This window comes from Psittacula echo (assembly GCF_963264785.1).
Source record: "Psittacula echo genome assembly, chromosome: 3".
NCBI classification, from domain to species: domain Eukaryota; kingdom Metazoa; phylum Chordata; class Aves; order Psittaciformes; family Psittacidae; genus Psittacula; species Psittacula echo.
Window position 1 is genome coordinate 18,193,494 of NC_137736.1, and position 18,252 is coordinate 18,211,745.

At 49.6% G+C, this 18,252-nt stretch overlaps 1 protein-coding gene across 1 annotated transcript in view; it reads right to left on the reverse strand.

Annotated features, from left to right (window-relative positions):
* The window catches only part of IGSF3 (immunoglobulin superfamily member 3), a gene marked incomplete at its 5' end in the record, with an annotated part of 102,582 nt that overhangs the window by 25,942 nt on the left and 58,388 nt on the right, over positions 1 to 18,252 (reverse strand). The window contains 4 exons of the mRNA XM_080612630.1: positions 132 to 536; positions 4,161 to 4,562; positions 6,216 to 6,605; positions 7,363 to 7,773. Coding sequence (XP_080468756.1) covers positions 132 to 536; positions 4,161 to 4,562; positions 6,216 to 6,605; positions 7,363 to 7,773 — 1,608 coding nt within the window. The remainder of the gene's footprint in view (positions 1 to 131; positions 537 to 4,160; positions 4,563 to 6,215; positions 6,606 to 7,362; positions 7,774 to 18,252) is intronic.

The following is an 18,252-nucleotide window of genomic DNA, read 5'->3' on the forward strand; positions in this document are numbered from 1 at the left end:
GAGCAGTTCTACCCGAGCCATATACCAGTGTGAGATGTCAATCACAGCCACGAGAGCAGTCCTCACTCCAGGAAGACTACCACAGTACTAGCACATACCCCCAGCCCCTCTCATGCACTTTTGCCACCCACCTGGCCGCAGGACCCTGATTTCCAGCAGGTTGGAGGTTCTGTCCGCCAGCCGTGTCCAGCTGCTGTTGTAGTTCTTCCTCCAGAGCTCAGCCACACACTGGTACTTGCCGGCTTCTGTGTCGCTCGCCCTGCTGATGCTCAAGCGCACGTTGTTGCTGGACTCAGCCTTCTCGATGGCAGTGCGGGTCCGGAAACCAATGTAGCCATCACCCCACTGGACCCCGCCATCACGTGTGAAGGTGACCAGGTCATGAAACTCGGTGCTGCCTGCAGGCTGGAAACGCCACGTCACCGACACCGGTACCCACGACGGGTAGTGGGGCTTGATGATGCACTGGAGGTCGAAAGACTCGTTGTAGGTCACACCAGGGGTACGGGAGATGGCTGTGACAGCAAAGCCGGCCTCTGCAGAAAGAGAGAAGGGCTTTGAGACACCTGCCTAGCTAGGCCCTGCTGTCAGCATGCAAAAGCTACAGCGTGGTCATCCAGCCGTGGGCCTGGAATAATCAGGCACTTGTGTTGTGTTGGCTTATTATTTGCAATTGCAAAGTGGGCACAAAAAGCAGTGGCAAAAATACACTTAAGTGCCTGCTGCATAGTGATGACTGCCTGCGTGAGCACTGGCTACAGCGGCAGCAGGATCATGCCTGATTTCCACTCAGAGGAGTAGATACCCTGAGACCCAGAGGTGAGCACCAGCCTCTGCAGGCTGCCAAAGCCCCATACAGAAACACAGCAGCGCAGCGGCACCAGGGAGCAGCACCAGGCAGAGCAGCTACCCAGCACCAGTCTGACCGCTGGCAGACCCCACAATTCATATCCACCTTTCGGGCAGGGCATCTCCACCTTGTCCCGTCCCATCACCCCCAACCCCCTCCTCCCCCCGGATCTGTACTTGGTTGCTGCAGGTGATGATGAGGAAAGCAAGGAGCAGCCTTCTTTCATGCTCTGGAGTGGTGGCAGTGGTTACAAAACCCCAGGATGAAGGCAACTAAAAGAGAAGCTGGTTGCTCCTGTTCTTCACACAGCATAGCTTTTGTTCTCTTCCAGATCACAGCTCCAGGATGGCTTTATGCAGTTATCCTCACTTCTACCACTCTGCAAGCTGATCAATACATTTTGACTTGTCTACCCTCAGCAGTTTGTTTGTTTAGGGAAGTTTAAAACCAGCAGTCTGTGAGTAACTTGAAGATAACATATTCCTAGTTGAGGGGCTTACATTTTGGGTCAGAGTGCTTCCATTGCTTATTTGTTCCGAGCTACAGAGAGCAATATTTTCTTCCCATAACTTCAGTGTGGTCAGCAGATTTAGAAGGGACCTTGTTTTCTACCAGCAATATCTCCAAGGAGTGCTCCTTTCCTGGAAGGCTCTGTGGGGTGTCCCATGCTGGCTGGCAGCTCTTCTTCCTTCCCCTGACTGTCCCAGCCACTGCTACTGGGGGAGACCCCAGTCAGCGTGCAGCAGAAACAGGAACATGTGGATCAGCATGAAGCTTCAGCTTGCCACTGGCTTGACATTGCAACTTGAGAGATGAGCTAGGAGCTCACTGTAACCCTCAGAGCTGCTGCAGTGAGCTGCACCAACTGCAGCATGAACACCACCATATCTGCACGCTTCTGGCAAGTGCCTCTGCAGCCCTATGGCACCACCGAGATAGAGCTCCAGGATGTGTGACTACTCAGAAAACAGGTCAGTCTTTGGGATTAAAACCTCTTGTAACATGTTCAGTGATTACCCAGGGGAGGAGAGCAAGACCCCAGGCTGTGTCCTCTCAGGACTGCTGAATCTCCTTCCCATGTAAGCCCTTACCTTCAGACCCTGCGGCAGCCCTCCAGCCCTGGCAAGCCTGTTACTGGGCCTAGCTTGGAGTGCTACCACACCAGCGATGGCCCTAGAAAGCCAACTTCATTTCACCAAGACCAGCTGATATTGTGATGTTTAATTTCCAGTTGGCCTGGGCAAGGAAGCTTCATGAAGGGACTTGTCTTGACTGCTGTGCGAAAGCCAGGTATATTTTCCAGGTCCTCGACTCAACCAACATGCTCATGGCACTTAGGGCTAAGACAAAGGTCCTTCTTCCTTCGGGACTTGGTACAAAAGGAGAGGAGCCATGCATAGAAGTGGGCAGATTTTCTGCAAGACCTCCCTTCAAGAACACAGCAGCCTGCCCCTGCTCCTCCCCACCTGCCTCCTCCTTCCCATACCAGCCAGGGACTGAAGTCCCTACTGGGCACTCAAGATCCTTAGTTCAGGGACATCTGGTCTCTTCCAACACCACATCTCTTTTCTGGCTACCGAGCCACCCTGTAGATAGATTTATGGGTCTGAACATTTATGGGGGGAACATCATCTGTGCTGGTTCAGCTGAAGAGTTTCTTATCCTTGCAGACTGGCAAACGATTAAACCTTAACTTGAAATGTGAGTGTCACTAAATTTACTACATTTTTTTTACTAGCAATTTCTATAGCCATAAACCTCTCTTGCTCCTTCTTAGCACCTTCCATTTGAGTTTCTCAGGATACTTCAAAAACATTACGATGAGCAAAAAATAATTCAGCAGTAACAAAACAATATTCAATATTTTCTCTACTAAATTTTCATGATCTACTTCAGCTTTGCTAGTTATAAGAAGAGGACCTAGGAATTTCTTAGAACTTGACTTTATGTGCCCAACAGCCAGCAATTTCTCTGTGAGAACAAGCAGAGGAGGACAGGCAACTACCTTTCCATCACATGTTCTGGTACTGCAGGGCAATTCCGAGCATCTTATATTTTAACAAGAGTAAAAGTGATACATTTTAAAATCTCAGCGCTTAATTTCATCACTTCTGCAAATGGCAAAGAAAAGGGCTGATACGCTGACTTACAGCAGGCCAAATGCTGCTGACCTCATGAGGAAGATGCTGTTAAAACAAGATGGGAATCTGCCTTTAGTTCTATATGAACTAACATCCCTACCTGCTTTTGGAAATTATATAGCAAAGATTTCTAGCTGCAGACAGAACAGCCTCTGCAAGAAGGTCAAAAGTGAAGGGCAGGAAAGGAGGAAAAAGCAAGATTTTGATCAGAATAAGATACAACTTTGAAGTCTGGTCTCTCACACATCTTGCCAAAGCTTAAGATTAATACTATAGAGAACAGCAAAAAAAAAAAACCAACTCAAAAATTCCTATCTCGACCTTTCAATAGAGCTCCCTGATTGTTTATAGCCCTGCCATTCTGCAAATCAGCGGCCTCATACAAGTAGTCATCCCTTCTTCAGCCTCCTGCAGAGCACTTTAGGAACCAGTCCTGAACTTAACATAGCAAACCCTGAGCAGGACCAAAGTAATTCACAATCCATCCAAAATCCCTAATGCCCTACCTGCCCTCTCCTAAACCAATGTGGTCACATTGTGTTTGAAATGGAGGAGCCCTTTTGCAGAGCAGAGTACCAGCTTCAGTGATTCCAGGTCCTAGTTCAGCTCGATCATGGACGATGTTGTGGTTCCAGGCCAGAAGCTCAGTGCCTCCTTGCAGAGGAAGTGAGGACAATTCCTGGCCCATGTCTTCATCAGACTTCTGATGCTGTCAGAGATGTTCATCATTTCTGGTGTCTGGACAGTTGCCACAGCTTTCTGCTCTCCTGGTCTGGTTAGCAGAGGTAAGGTTTACTCAGGGCATGTAGGAGGCTTTGATGCCCACAGGCTGCCGATGGAGCACCACCACTGCACTGCCCATAGCTTGGCTTCAGTGCTGTATGGACAGCAGCCTCTCTTCTTGGAAGGGCACTGGAAGCACTGCCCCTGTCCTTAGCCATCCCTGGCTTTGCTCCTGCCACAGCCACCCCTTAGACTTTGTCCCCAGATGCAACAGAGCATGCAGGCATTTTGCACCAGCCTACTGGGTGCTGCTGGGTACCTCCATTGTGCTGGCAAGCAAAGGCCACAGTGCCAAGAGCAGCCCCAGTTGTTCGCAGGTGACCTCCTGGGAGGTGCTGGCACACAGGGAGCACGGCCCCATGGCCCCCCGCGCCTCAAGTACTCACCCAGAGCAGTGATGGACACCGGGGTGCCTGTGTGCCGCTCCCCAACCATCTGCCACTCCCCATCCAGCATCCGTGTCCACTCCGCCACCCGGCACTCATAGTGGCCCTCGTCCGCCTTGATGCTGTTGAAGATCTCCAGGGTGAAGGAGCCAGGCCGGACCTGCTCCACTTGGATACCCCCATAGCTGCTGCGCTCGGTGTACGAGGGGCCTGGCTGCAGCGTGCCCTCCCGATCCAGACGCACAATTTCACTGCGCCGGTTCAGCTTGTCCACCAGGTGCCAGGCAACAGACAGGCGGCTTTGGGGCCCAAAGCCCGAGCGCACGTTGCAGCCAAAGCGCAGGCTCTCCCCCTCCAAGACATTGCTGGCGTTGTTGATAATCTCCAAGGCGATGCTGGTCTCTAAGGGGAGAAACGCATATACACAGGGGAGATGATACACACTCGCCACTTCTCAGTCTGCAAGAAGGACGCTGCCAGCCAGAGAGGCTTTCTACCAGGTGCAGAAACTGCCCACGGATTTGGGTCCAGGCATGTCTTAACCTCATGCGTGACCACATCCAAAACCAGCCTGTGGGCAGCGAGCTGCTCCTGGTGACTGGCACACTCAAAGCAGGTGTAGGTCAAAGCCGGGAGAAATCTCTCTGCCTATGGCTCATGAGACATTGATGTGTCTTCTGGTCGCAGATTCAGGATGGGATCTCAGCAGAACTTGGAATGTGTGCTGCCACAACATGTGCCACATGCAAACGGCTCTGCCAAAAAAAGCTTCCAGCTCCCTGGGCTTTTCAGTTCACATCAGCATGATCACCATCTTGCCACGTCCGTTCCTACAACCCTTTCTGGGAGAAGCTCTCTCTAACTCCCATCGCTAGTGACACTAGAGATAACTATTAATGTCTGGTAACATCAAAAACCCCTCATATCCTGAGCTTCCCAAAATGTAAGACTTTATGTCTGGTTTTTCAGAGATACTGAGTGCTGGTTACTCCTGCTGTCTCCCATCGGAGTTACGGACACGTAGCACCCATGAAAAATCATCATATTTGTTCCTAGAGCTGGTGATTAACCAAATGGCAAGAATGAAATCTGCCTGAAAAGTGGCTATGCCTAGAACTATTACATTTTAAACCTCTGTCCAGTGCAAGATTTCCAGCTAGAGTAATTTTCAAAGCCAAACAAATGAGACCAAATATTGGTAGAAGAGAAGAGAAATGGAATTTCTTTCAGAAAAATAAGGAGGGGAAAAAAAGCTAGAGGAAAGGGCTGCATTTCCCTTGAAATCTAAGAGATAGGAGATAAACACTGCACAAAATCCTCTTGCAGCTACCCTCTGCCTGGTCAAACCCCACTGCAAGGGCAGCCTCAGCAACATGTGCGTGGTTCATCATGCCACAGCTACCCGAGTTTCAGAGAGCAAAACAAGGAATGAATCAGTGGATCCTCTCCTCTTACCCTGTTATTTTTGTATTCATCCTGTTGGTCTGACAAACACAAAAGACACTCAGGCAAGCCTCTGGCAGGGCTGTTTTCACGAGGGCTGGCAGACACACAGTGACCTCAGCAGAGCTCCATGCTGAAGATCACATGAACCCTGGTTTCTCTCAGTACAGTTGCCTTGCAAGACAGTTGAACAACAGCCACTGAACAGCCTGCAGTAGCCTAGCAGCTCTTAGGATAAACCAAAGCCAAGCTGGTCTCCCCATAATGCTTGCAGAGTATTTCAGAGCACCCAGCTCTCTGCAGAGCAAGCAAAGGAGAGAGCGTGAGGAGCAAGTCAGAGGCTGTCACACATACCTTCAACTCAAGGAAGTCATTACCAAGGTGGGGGCACGTTTTACCACCTACAAACCCAACACATATCTCTCCTTCTCTATCATGCCCTTCCCATCAAAAAATAAAGTATCTTGCCAGTTAGGATTCCAAGCCTCAACAGCATGCAAACTCTGATCCTCCCTCTTCCCTACCGCCGAAGTTTCGGCCCATCACAACTTCACCACATAGCTGCTCAGTAGAGCAATGGCCCCAGGAGGGCAGGGGCAAGTCTCTACTTACTGAGTGGCAGGACAGTGATGGGGATGTTCTTTGGCCGCTTGCTCTCCTTGTCGATGAAGTCCCCCGTGACGGTCTTCTCCCGCTCGGTGACCCGGCAGTTGTACTTGCCACTGTCCTCAAGGCGGAGGCGGTAGATCTTCAATACGAAAACGCTGTCACTTTCTTTGGCTACCTTGAGCTGGCCCAGGGCCTCACGCTGGGCAAACTCATTGTTGAGCACCGGCACAGCATTGGGTCCCAGGCTGGCAATGAGGGAGCTGTTGAAAGCCCAGGAGATGGAGAAGTAGCGGTCAGGGACATTCTGCGCCTCTAGGATGCACCGAAACTCCACCGGCTCACCCACGATGTATGTCCGCTTCTCTGTCTCCAGCCGGACACTGAACTCCTTATCTGGGAGAGACAAACCAACATGGAAAGCATGGAAAAGCCCATCAAGCCCAAAAGTCAGCATGGAAAGCCATCAAGAGAGCCAGCATACCTCTGCAAGGTATTTACAACTCGTTCCTCCCTGCTTGGCCAACATCCCTTGGACATGCACATCTGCACGTGAATGGGTTAGGGGCTTGCTTTCGTTGTGGGAGCCCAGACTGGCCATGCTGTGGGAGACGCAGCTTGCTGCCAGGAGCTGCAAGGCTTCCCTAATCATAACCCTTTCCTCCAGACTTTACTCCTGGGAGCAGCTCTGCTGCAACACCAGAATCCAGGGGTGCTGTGGGATGTGACCTGGAGGCTAGTCCTGTTCAGACCCTGCTTGGCTCAGGTCAAGAGGCAAGGCCTTTGGGGATATCAGAGAGGAAGAAAGAGCTCAGCTGAGTATTTAGATCCTTAAGAAGGAACCTGTGCTCTGGGCTGAGAGAAGGATTTTGACTTGCAAATAGACCTTGTGCAATACAGAAGCACTTGCTCAAAGTTTTAGTTTTATTTTCTGCTGTGTCACTCTTTCCTCCCCACTTACCAAAACTCTCACTGCCTGTGCTAGAACCAAGTGCTTAAAATCCGGTTTCGCTCCTGTGTCAGTCCCAGCTCAGTGACCACATCAGGAGACAAAGCCTGCCACCCAATTCCCAGACACCTAGCAAGGCACAGCCCCATTTTCCAACTCCTCCCACCACTCAGCTGAGCAAGAAGAGGCAGAGAAGACACTGACCGGTGGCTTGCACGTTGACGATAGCACCCTGGGAACGCTTGCGGGTCATGGCATACCAAGACTTGTCAGGGTCCTGGATCCACTCTGCTGCCTCGCAGTAAAACTCGCCCTGATCTGAAGGATGGAGGTTGTAGATGGTGAGCTTTGAGGTGGTCTCCCCAACTTTGTCCAAGCGAATGTCCCCTGTAGCATGCCGCTGGGCATAGGCACTGCCAGCCCGCAGGACGAAGTCACGGCTGAGGGAGATGACCTCAACAGGCACCTCGCTGCCCCGCTGCCGGTACCAGGCAATGGAGACATGGCTGTGCTGGGCTGTGCTCTTAGACACCTCACACTTCAGCTCCAGGGAGTCGTGCTCCACTTTGTTCAGTGTCTGTGGGATCGCTGTCACTCGCAGTGAGTCAGGAATCACTGCAGCAAAGGAGGATAGGGAAACACAACACGGGAGTTAGCAATACTAAAATGCTGAGTCTAAAGCCCAGAGAGCTGGGAGAGAGGTTTCTTTTTACAGTTGTTAATTAATTGTTAAGTATTGGAAAAGGCCTGTTAGCTCACATCTAGCCCTCCCAAAGAGGAGAATCATTCCCCAAACCTCTGGCTGGGAAAGACCGTGACCTGCAGCACATACTCCAGTGCTGTGCTTAAATTCCTGCTCAGTGTCCTCAGTAAATGCACAGGGTTTTCCATCATGCTGCAGATCAGCACAGCTTAATACTTTCCATTAAGGCATTTCATCTCATGGGCAACCTCCCCTTCACTGTGTGCCCTCAGCATGCTTCATGACCCCTCTCCCGCCCACATCCTGCAGCCAGTCCTTAGCTCTGGCATGGTCTTCACCTCTCTGTCACTAGTGGGGACAAGCTAAACATAGTTCCTTCAATCTTCCTTCATAAAAGAGTCAGGAGATTCAATTCCCCTCTCCTTTGTTTATATCATTTCATGTTTTAATGATCCCCTCAGGCTAAACGAAGGGGTTTGAACATTTGGAGGAAAGTGTCTCCTCTGAGGGCAGCAATGCACTAATTGCAGCCTGCCCAGTGCCTGCTCAGGACACAGACATGTCAAAGCAATAAAACTGCTGGCTACTTTTCCAATTGATTAACCAGAGGGAAAGAAGTACAGCCGCTAAAATCAGGACGAAAAAGAAAATTGCAGCCCCACAACCTTGCTTGATTTTACCAAGCACCTTAATCTTAGCATGAGGTTCTACCAGCAGAAGATAGACTTTCTTAAAAAGAAGCCTTTCTAGACTTTGTTGTCTCAAGAAACATCACATGGAAGGAAGAATGCAAACCTTCTCCCCAGTTCTGCAGACAAGGCAGTGTTAGAAAGCCTGTTAATGCCCACAGTTTCACTGCATACCAGTGGATTAACGTATCTTAGTTCAGATTCACTGACAGCACTGGAAGGTTTGATGAAATTAGCTGAGCTGCTGAAAGCTGCATCTATTTCATTCAGGCACTGCTACAGAAAGCAATGAGCTGCAGTGAAGACAACTGCTACGACTGTTTATGGCAGAAAAATCAAAACCAGAAGAGGGGAAAGAAAAAACCCATGAGATGACATAAATGAGAGGGAAAGCTTCCCAAGTCCAGCCTGATGGAAGCATTTGCTTTTATTATGTGTTCAGTACCCAGGGAATTTACTGCCCCTGACAGGGGAAGTACCTGGTAAGGTCACTGACATCGCAGCCCATTGCTTGTGCCCTGTAACTATGTCTCCTCCTCCATCCCTTTCTCTCATCTTCCTTGCTGGGGCTCCTGTCCTCTGCTCACCAGCAATAACCTCTGGCAGACCATGAAAAGAATCCTGCCTCTCTCTGCCCTTTCCCCTTCCCTCTGACTCCCAAACCAGCGGTGACAGCAGCATCTAACCTTGCTGGTTCATACCGCCTGCACGATAACATTTGAATTTCTCATTTCAGACCTTCCTGAATAATTTCCAGACCCATGCAGCTTTTTCTTTGCCCTCCAGCCAAGGGCTCTTGTAACTTTTCTTACTTTATTTAAATAAATTAAACCTGATCATCACGTTGCTGGAGTTATTTCCTGCTGAGCTGCTTCAAAGGCAAAGCTCCCTGCTACACCAGCCTCCACACAACAGCTTATGGGGTGAAAGCAGGTATCAGTGAAGAAAGCATGCTTATTCTCCTTCCCCCAGTTTGAGAGCTCTGCACACTCCACTGGTTGGTTGTGTGCTCCCACAGCTCAGTAGCATAGCTGCTCTCTGTCTAAAGCACAAGGTGGAGAGTGAATTGCTGCTTACCTCCAAGAGCCTGACTGGCTCTGCAGGACAAACGAGGTCATGCTTGAGAAAGGGGCAGGCACTTGGCTTGCCAGATGTGGAGCTGCCCGCTCCCTAGGAGGAACACCAGGAAGCCTGTCGAAAGGCTGGGCCTCAAGCAAACACTTGCCTTGCCATTCATTCCTCAAGGAGGTTGGAGAATGGCACGGACACCATTTCAACAGCTAGAACCATTACTTTGTGTTTCCAGGTCAGAACCTGGCTGGAGGGTTAGCATCTTTTACACCACATGGGCAAGCTATTGCAAAGTGCATTCCTGGAGGAAAATCAGTAGGTGGTGGCATGTTGTTAAAGGCTCTAACTTAACTGTGGTAACACCTGACATGCTGTGCTACATTCCTCCTGCTCCATTGGTTAAAAAAGCCAACCAGGATCCTCCCAGTTAGAAGAATCAGCAAGGCCTTCTGGGTTGCACGCAGCGTTGAGGCCGTTGTCTTATGTCAGCCTGACACAGACATACACCTAGTTGTTCTCACCTTCTCAACCAGGAGGACTAGAGACCTGCTTGCTAAATGGGAGCCCAGTTTCCAAAGGATTAGACATCAAGAGGGACAGGCAAGAGCCCAGAGCTGGCCAGGCCAGTGGTGAGGCTCTGTGCTTTGCACCACTGCTCTCATGCTTGGCCAACAATGCACAAACAACTGTTTCAGTTACATTGCAAGATGCACATTGGGTACCAGGTTTGGGAAGGGGGGAAGTGGGTGGGAGAAAGGGGAAAAAGCTGTTCTCAAGAGGCAGCCAAACATGGCAGCAGGTCACAGCTCATTACAGAAGCCCAATGAGCATACCTTTCTGAGTGCTGTGGAGTGCCGGGGACTCCTGCAGCAAGGCTGCAGGTCTGCTGGGGCTTACACACCACCACAGGGCACAGACCAGGCTGGCCTGTGCCAACAGGAGGGCTACAGGCATGGCTTAGCCCATCAGGCTAGATCAGGACTGGAAGACACGCAGAGAAAAGCAAGCAGAAAATGCTGTGAAGGTGCTCGCCAATCCCCCTGTGCTCGACACCGCACACGGGGAGGTGGATTATCAGAAGAGAAGTTCCTCCCAAGCCAGTTGCCCTGCTGAGGCTTCAAAGACATCAGTTTGTGTATCGGGACATGAGTAACTCTTTACATAGTGTCCACCCAGGAGCCCTGGCTCCGCTGCCAGACATCACACTGCCATGCTGTTCCCAGGCATCCTGCAGCCGCCTGCCGCAGGATGCACCAGGATTTCTAGGGCACTCTGCAAGCTGAGCTCTACTTGAAAGCAAGGGTAAGCTTACATGACAGTCGTCACTGTACAAAGGGTAGCAAGGCCATACCTGAATTGGAGCCAAGAGGAGTGCTGCAGGACATGTCCTCTTGTCTGCTCTTTCTTACCCAGCTTCTACCTGTTTCTCCCCTCTTTTCAACATTCCCTATTAGGTCCCCAAGCCCCAGGTTTCTGCAGAAGGCACTGGGACAGGTCCTCAGTGGTGGGTGGGATGCTAAGCAGAGGGTGCCCCCAACCTCACCACGTTTAGATATCTCCTGAAATATTGGACGCAAATATTGCCACTAGAGGGTGTCAGGGACCCAGCTAGGGAGAGTCCCGGGGACCTGCTGCTGGGAAAAGGAGAAGGAGGGAGCCTGGAGATGCTCCCCCCTTGCCAGGGTGGTGCCCATGGGCATCCCTCCTCAGGAAGCCTGCACACGCAGCTCTGGTCAAACCCACCTCAATAAAATGCAATGAATGAGCCCTTGGTGAACTAATTAGAGCTAACTCTAGGACAAGGAACTGCCTTACAGTCTCCCAGAAAACAAGCAGGGAGCAGACGAATTCCCAGGTCTGGACTCGGTGCATGCCTCACCATTCCTCTGAGCCCCAGGACCACCTCTGTTTCCAGCAGCTCCCAGCGCCATGCTGAACTCTGCCTATGTGGACAAAGAGGTCTCCCTTCTTTTCAGGCTGGTTCTGGTTCATCCTTGGGTGTCCAAAACCCCAATCACCTCCAAGAGCTTTTATGTGCCGGATACAAACCAGAGAGCTACCAACATTTCATCTACTCCCAAGCAAGGCAGCATGAGGTGCTGTCTCCTTGTTAAGTGATGCAGAAGGAGCATCAGGCTGGCAGTCAGAGGCTCCCTAACTTGAGCTGGTAAAACAACACTGTCACTTAGCAACACGGCACCCTTACACTTGGAGGCTCCTTAGGAGTAAAACAACTTACACAAGCTACCAGCATCATTTCTGGGCTGCTGTAGGATAAGCAAAACCCACCAACCTCTTCTTCCCTTGGATTTTGTTATAGCTTTTACCCACTGATACACTTTACAGGCATCCTATGGTGCTACCCTGTCTTCCCAACTGCCCACTTCATACTGCCTGCAGAGAGCTAAGCTTGCCAAGCGTCAAGTGTGAACTATTTAGGAAGAACAAATACGTGTAGCATGCAAATCCTGGGGAGCTGCTTCTGGCTGAGAAATATCACTCTGGATTTTGCAGGGAATTAGTGCAAGAGTTATGTTTCCATCTGCCCTGTGACATCTTTCTGCCCCACAGGGATCCCAGTTCAGCACCATGAATCTCCTCCCCCAACCCCTCTGGTCGTGCATGCAAGACAGAAACAAGCTGCTCAAGAGCGTTCAAGCGCAGTGCCAGTGCCACCAGTCCAGAGGTGAGCACTGGCAAGCACTGAAAAACGCCATGAGAGGCAACGCGGGTGGGAGCACAAGGATGGAAAGGACCTGGCCTCTCCCACCCACTGCAAGCTCTCAGGGAGCCATGCTCCTTATATCCCTCCCACACATCACTACTGATTTCCATTCCTTACAGGATCCAAATACGGGTGCATGCATGTGGCAGGAGGAAGGTGGTGGCGATAAGGCAGGGAAGATACCTAGATTAGCAATGTAATCCTCCCAAACCCTCGTGCTTGGCAATTAGCTGTACATGATGATGCGTACCTGCTGCAGCACATCAGACACTGTGACTTCTTGACAATCAAAAGTCTGCATAATGACTTTGGTGAGGAGGAAAATGCATACTGTGCTACGCTGCAAAACTGATGAAGACCCTCAAATGTCACCTTTGCAAGGGGACAAAACTGAGCAGACCATGCCGCTGGTAGCATCCTTTGCTTGCCTTATTTTTAAGTCCCAGCTAGAGAATTGCAGGTGGTGTGAGGCAGGCAGAGGAAAGCTTTGATCCTGTTGTTGCTGCTTGTGTTTCCCCCACTGCCCAAAGTCCCACCTGAGACCAGAATATGAGGATGCAAATCTTTACTGCGACTGAGGGTGTGGGGTCTCTGTGCAAAGTTCCCTCTTCTCTTTCTTACCTGCCAAGACATACCACAGGGAAAACACAAAGGAAGTGTTAATAATCTTGTTGGTTTGGGGGTTACTTTCCTTCGGTAAAGCCCACCTGCACTGAGAAATAAGGATGGTTAAAGGCAGATTTAAATGAAAGGCAGATAAAAGACTAATAATTGTTGAACTAAATTTAGAAAGAAGTCATATGCTTTATGAATTACTGAATTAACTTCAGGCTTCTGAAGGTGTGAGCAGAACTGGGTCTGTGTTCTGAAGAAGAACAGTCAGAGGATACTTTTAATCCTCATGCAAACATTTAAGCCTTATTTTAAATGAGAAGTTGAACTATGAAGTCACTTTCAGTTGATGCCCAATCAAGAATGCATGGTGAAGCACTGAAGTCCCTTGCAATTGTATCACTGCAGCATTCTGGAGTAAGAACAGGAAAATAAAATAAAAATTGAAAAATAACACAGCTCCAGTTTGCAGCTTTTTAAAAGCAAAGTTTGTTACTGATTCAGCTGCTGGCAGAAGGCAAGAGGGGAGCCAAAGAGTTAAGCAAGGAGGCATGGCAGTTGTTTCACAGCAGCAGGAATAAATCCTCCAATCACAATAGTATCCTTGTTGGTACATTAACTACTGGCTGGAATAATTATGCGAATAGAAATGCATCTCCCAAAGCAACAGGGTGAGTTCAAGCAGCCAGTGAGAAAGGGCACAGGAAAAACCAAAACTAACTCATGTAGAAAAAAAGGGGAAAAGATAAAGAGACAAAAGATGCGAAACTTGGAAATCAGGCCACCTTTCCAAACCAGGGCCTGAACTTCTGCTTGCTTGCTGCAGGATCCCTTGGTCACGCTCCCAGCCCACCCCTCATGCCCAGGCAATGCTGTCTCTATGCTCCTTCCCTTGCAGAGGATCCCACTGTACAGCCTGCTCCTGCTCCACAGTGCATCTTGGAAGGGGGGCTTCCTGGCCAAAGCTGCACACCTAAGCCATATGGGACCTGCTAGCTAGATGGTCTGATCACAAGCCAGCATGCCTGTCCCAGGCATTTGGGGCAGCAATGCTCTCCTGCATCCTACCAAGCCCCATACAGACCCACAGGGGTTGGCAGCAGGGCCCACCAGCAACCCTTTCCCTGTGTGTCCAGGCTGAAAGGGAACGGACATGCTCAGCCCCAGCTCTGGCTTGTCCTTGACAGACCCAGGGGAACTACAACTTTCTCAACTGCTCACGAGTGCTTCAGCTCCAGGAGAGACGGCATTCACCCTTCCCTTTCCCCCTGGGCTTTATTCTGGACCTCCAGCCCTGCCAGCACAGTGCTGTTCAGAGATGCTTCTCCAAAATTTCTGGTCCCTGACTGCTTTGCAGGCAGAGTGCTTGGTGCTGGGCGCACGTTCATACCTGCTGCCCCTGTTTTGTTGTTCCTCATTGCCCCTCTGCCCCCAGCTAAAGCAACTTCAGGGAGTAAGGGAAAGGAGGCACCTGCTAATAAGCTCCTTCTCCTCTCTCCACCCACCCTGTCCCAAAGAACTCCAAGGAACATCTGGTTATTAGGACAGCTAATTTAGATGGAGAAGTTCAAGTGACCTCATTAAAAGGAAAAAAAAAAAGAGGATAAACCAGAGAGGGGTGGTGAAAGAACAAGGCAGCGCCCAGCAGTGAGAGTCAGCGTTTGCTCATCAAGCAAAAATTAGCTGGAGCACTGGTAGAGCGAACCCTGACAACAGGGGCAGAGATGCTGGGGATGCAATGGTGTCCAAAGAGCACAATGAGCTAGGTGCACGGTGGGACAGTGAACAGGCCTCACATCTGCATCCATCTCCCAGCCACAGCAGGCAGGAAAAACTTTATTCTGGAGGGAGGAAAAACTTTCCTCCCTTGCACATGCACACGTTTTCTGCCATCCTGCTCTGAGAGGCAGATGCTCTCTGTAAGGAGTAAGCAAACCAGCCTGCAAGTAAAAAAGGGCATGAGGTAGTGGCAGAGATGACATCCAAAGGGACAGGGGTTTTTCCTTCCCTGCGGTGGGGAAACTCATGCTTCATGACAGCCTGCTCTGCTACTCAACCCCTGACAAAACATGGTTCCTTGGTGGGCTTTATTCCCACAGCACACCCCATTCAGCAGACTGGCACTCCAGGGCAGACCCAGGCGAGATTCAGGCACACTGTGGCACTGCCCTGCTCCTGCAGCTCTGCTGAGGATGTCACTCACACCCTGGCACATCCCCAACAGAGGGGGAAACGTCTGAAACAGAGCCCAGAGGAGACACAAGGGAGGGCAGCAGTGGGTGGAAGACCCCCATGCACCACACCAACGGCTCACCTCTGGAGGCAATAACCTCTGGCAGCAAGTCAAGGTGAGTCAGCTCACAAATCCTTCCTTCTCTATCTCCCTCCCTCTTCTACAATCTCACCTTTGTGATGATTTAGCTCTCTCGCTGATCCCAAGCACCACCAGCGAGCTATTGCAGCTTAAGGCAAGCCTAAGCCAGTGAAAACATGAGGGCAGAGCACATCAGCAGGCACCTCTTCCAGAGAGTTAAGCTGATGCATTTTACTTAACAGCACTTGTGAGCTAAGAGCAGGGACACGGGGTATTTGCTGTGGCTTAAACCAGCATAGGGCAACCTGCTAAGCCACAACTTCCTGGAGCCTGCAGGACAGGCACAGAAAGCAAAAAAGCCTACCCCAGCAAGCACAGAGCCAAGGAGCTGATGCAGCCTGGTCTCCTCTGAAGCTGTGCATCCAACGCTGTCTTAATGTTTCACGCCTCTGAAGCTGAAGTTAAGAAATGCCAGAAATGGGAAGCTTAAAAAATCTCCTTTTTTGCAATTTTTTACAAGCCTTCTTTCATTCCACCTGGCACAGTGAGCAGGCAGGCATTAACAGGGAGGGTCATGTACTATCATTTCAAAACAACGCATCTCAGGCCATATTCCTCTGGACTACAATTATGTTTGTGGTGCTTTATCGTCAGGTGAGTCGCCCTTCTCAAAAATCAATTTTCAGGGAGGATTCTCATCTACTTCAGCTATATGAGTAAGACCAGGAGCAACACTCGAGATAAGAGTGCAAGAGCTGCTTTCAGAGATTAGTGCCCTAGCTTCAATAGCTCAGCAGAGATCACACAGGAGGTCAAGGCATGCATGTGAGAGCTGGTTTTCCTTCAATTATGCAATGATGATGGTTTTAGGACCTTGCCTTTCGTCCATCTGCCTTTGGGGACCTGACCTGTCCCTAGAGCTGCAAAGCCCAGGACTAGAGCTTCCAACAACCCCTTTGAGCTAGTCACTCCTTAAGCTTAGCAGCTATGATTTATTTTTGCCTCTGACACAGCGCAAGACACACTTGGGAAACAACTTTTGTCAGCAGCAGTATTTGAACTAAAGTCTAAACACTCACAAACTGAGAATCTGAGTCCATCTCCTCCAAAACTCATCTTCCTGCTGAAAACATGAGAATGGAGCATTTCAGCCCTCAGAAGCAAAGCACTGAAGGAGGCACAGAAATTACGTTTTACTCTCTATTACAGCCCAAACTTCTGTTCAGGCCATGTCTGGGTCTTAAGTTACTATGGGAAGACAAAGTGAAAATGCTGATGCGTAGACAGGGAAGGAGATCAGAATCACATCTTCAGATGCAGATTACTGACATGGGGTGGATAATAAGCAGATGACAAAAAGGTTTGAAATCTAAGACAAAAAATCCCCCATACAAACTAAGACAGTTGAAATCTTCTCTTTCTCAATCAGTCCTGTTTAAAGCATGGAAATTGATCATAACATACTATACAAACATGCATCTTCACTAGACAACAACCATCTACTGAGCCAAGAAGTCAGCATGATGAGGAGGGATTTCTGGGAGCTGGAATGAAAAATGTTAATTCTTTTTGATATTTCCAAGCTACTTTCCTCCAACAAGGTTTTGGCAGCTCAGAACTGTTACTCTGAAGCTGGCACTCTTGTGATGAATGAAAGGCACGCTCTGGCTCTTGCAGGATGGAGTCCAAGTTCTCCAACCACGAGGACCACCTGCTCTCCTCCTGCTCTAGAGAGACTGTGGAAAGCAGAATTAAGACAAATAATGCAAATTCAGTCAAACAACTGACAGACTTCTACCATCTGATCAAGGTATCAGAGAGAAAACCAGGAACATCCACTTTTGCAAATCTATTTTCCTGATGAGTTTTTTATCCTACTGTACTTCTGCAATTTTGCCTCTTGTGTACGTAGGTATGGTCATCTGTCCTCTTTAAGCTCTTCATGCTCCAAGCTTCCTCCTGTTCAGATGGTGGGGATTTGGGGGATAAGAAGGGAGGAGAAATACTGTGCTTGGAAGAGCTTTTGAGACAGTGCACATAGGTGTTCTCTTGCTCCAGTGTAGCCATCTGCTAGCTTGGAAAAGCTGGTTTGGCACACGCAAACATGCAGTTGACTTTCTGCATGAGAGTGGTTGGCATCTTTCTATTGAAGTCTTTTAATAAATGTATTTATCTTTATATTAATTGATCTGGGCATTTTAAAGCACACAGTACCCTTCCCTTCCTCCCCTTCTCCCATTCCACCTCTCTGGTTATCACCCCAATGACAGAATGCCACCATCAAGTTGCTCTCCCTGGAAAAGGGCACTATCTGCAAGGCTTGAGCAGCATGCACATGCACAACTACAGAAGGGAACATCACTTTTCCTTACAAACCGTGCTGTATTTGAAGGAGATAAGGAAGGTGACAGGGCATGCAGAGGCAGTGGAAGGGGCTATGAACAACGATCAGTTGATGGAAATAACGACAGCTCTCCATCATGAAGGTCTGCACTGCCTTGGCAAAATGCATGAAGAAACCCTTCTGTTCATGACCTCTATGGTAGCAGCTCCTAATCCAGACAGGTGGAAAGGATTCACTTAACAGTTCCTGCCATACAAATTGTATTCCACACGGTTTTTGACCCTTTTTATGTGGAGGGGGTGTGATGACTACCCAGGCGAAGCCTTGTTCTCCTCTAGCAGTGAGTGCTCCATGCAACCTCAATGAACTGACAGCAGAGTTAGCCACAGAGAAATCACCAGGTGGTCATCCAAGACATGCTACACACTAAATGGCAGCATCATTTCAGAAAGAGATGGACACTTTCTCCAGCTTCACAGCCACTAGTTGCTTGTCCTGCTCCTCAGGTAATCCTCACAAGGCAAGCAGACCCATAGGAAAATGACTTGCTCATAGTCAGCAGCACTGATGCACACCACTGGTTACAGTCAGGAGGAAAACATCCAAATACAGGTAGGTCTCCTAGGGCTCAGTGCT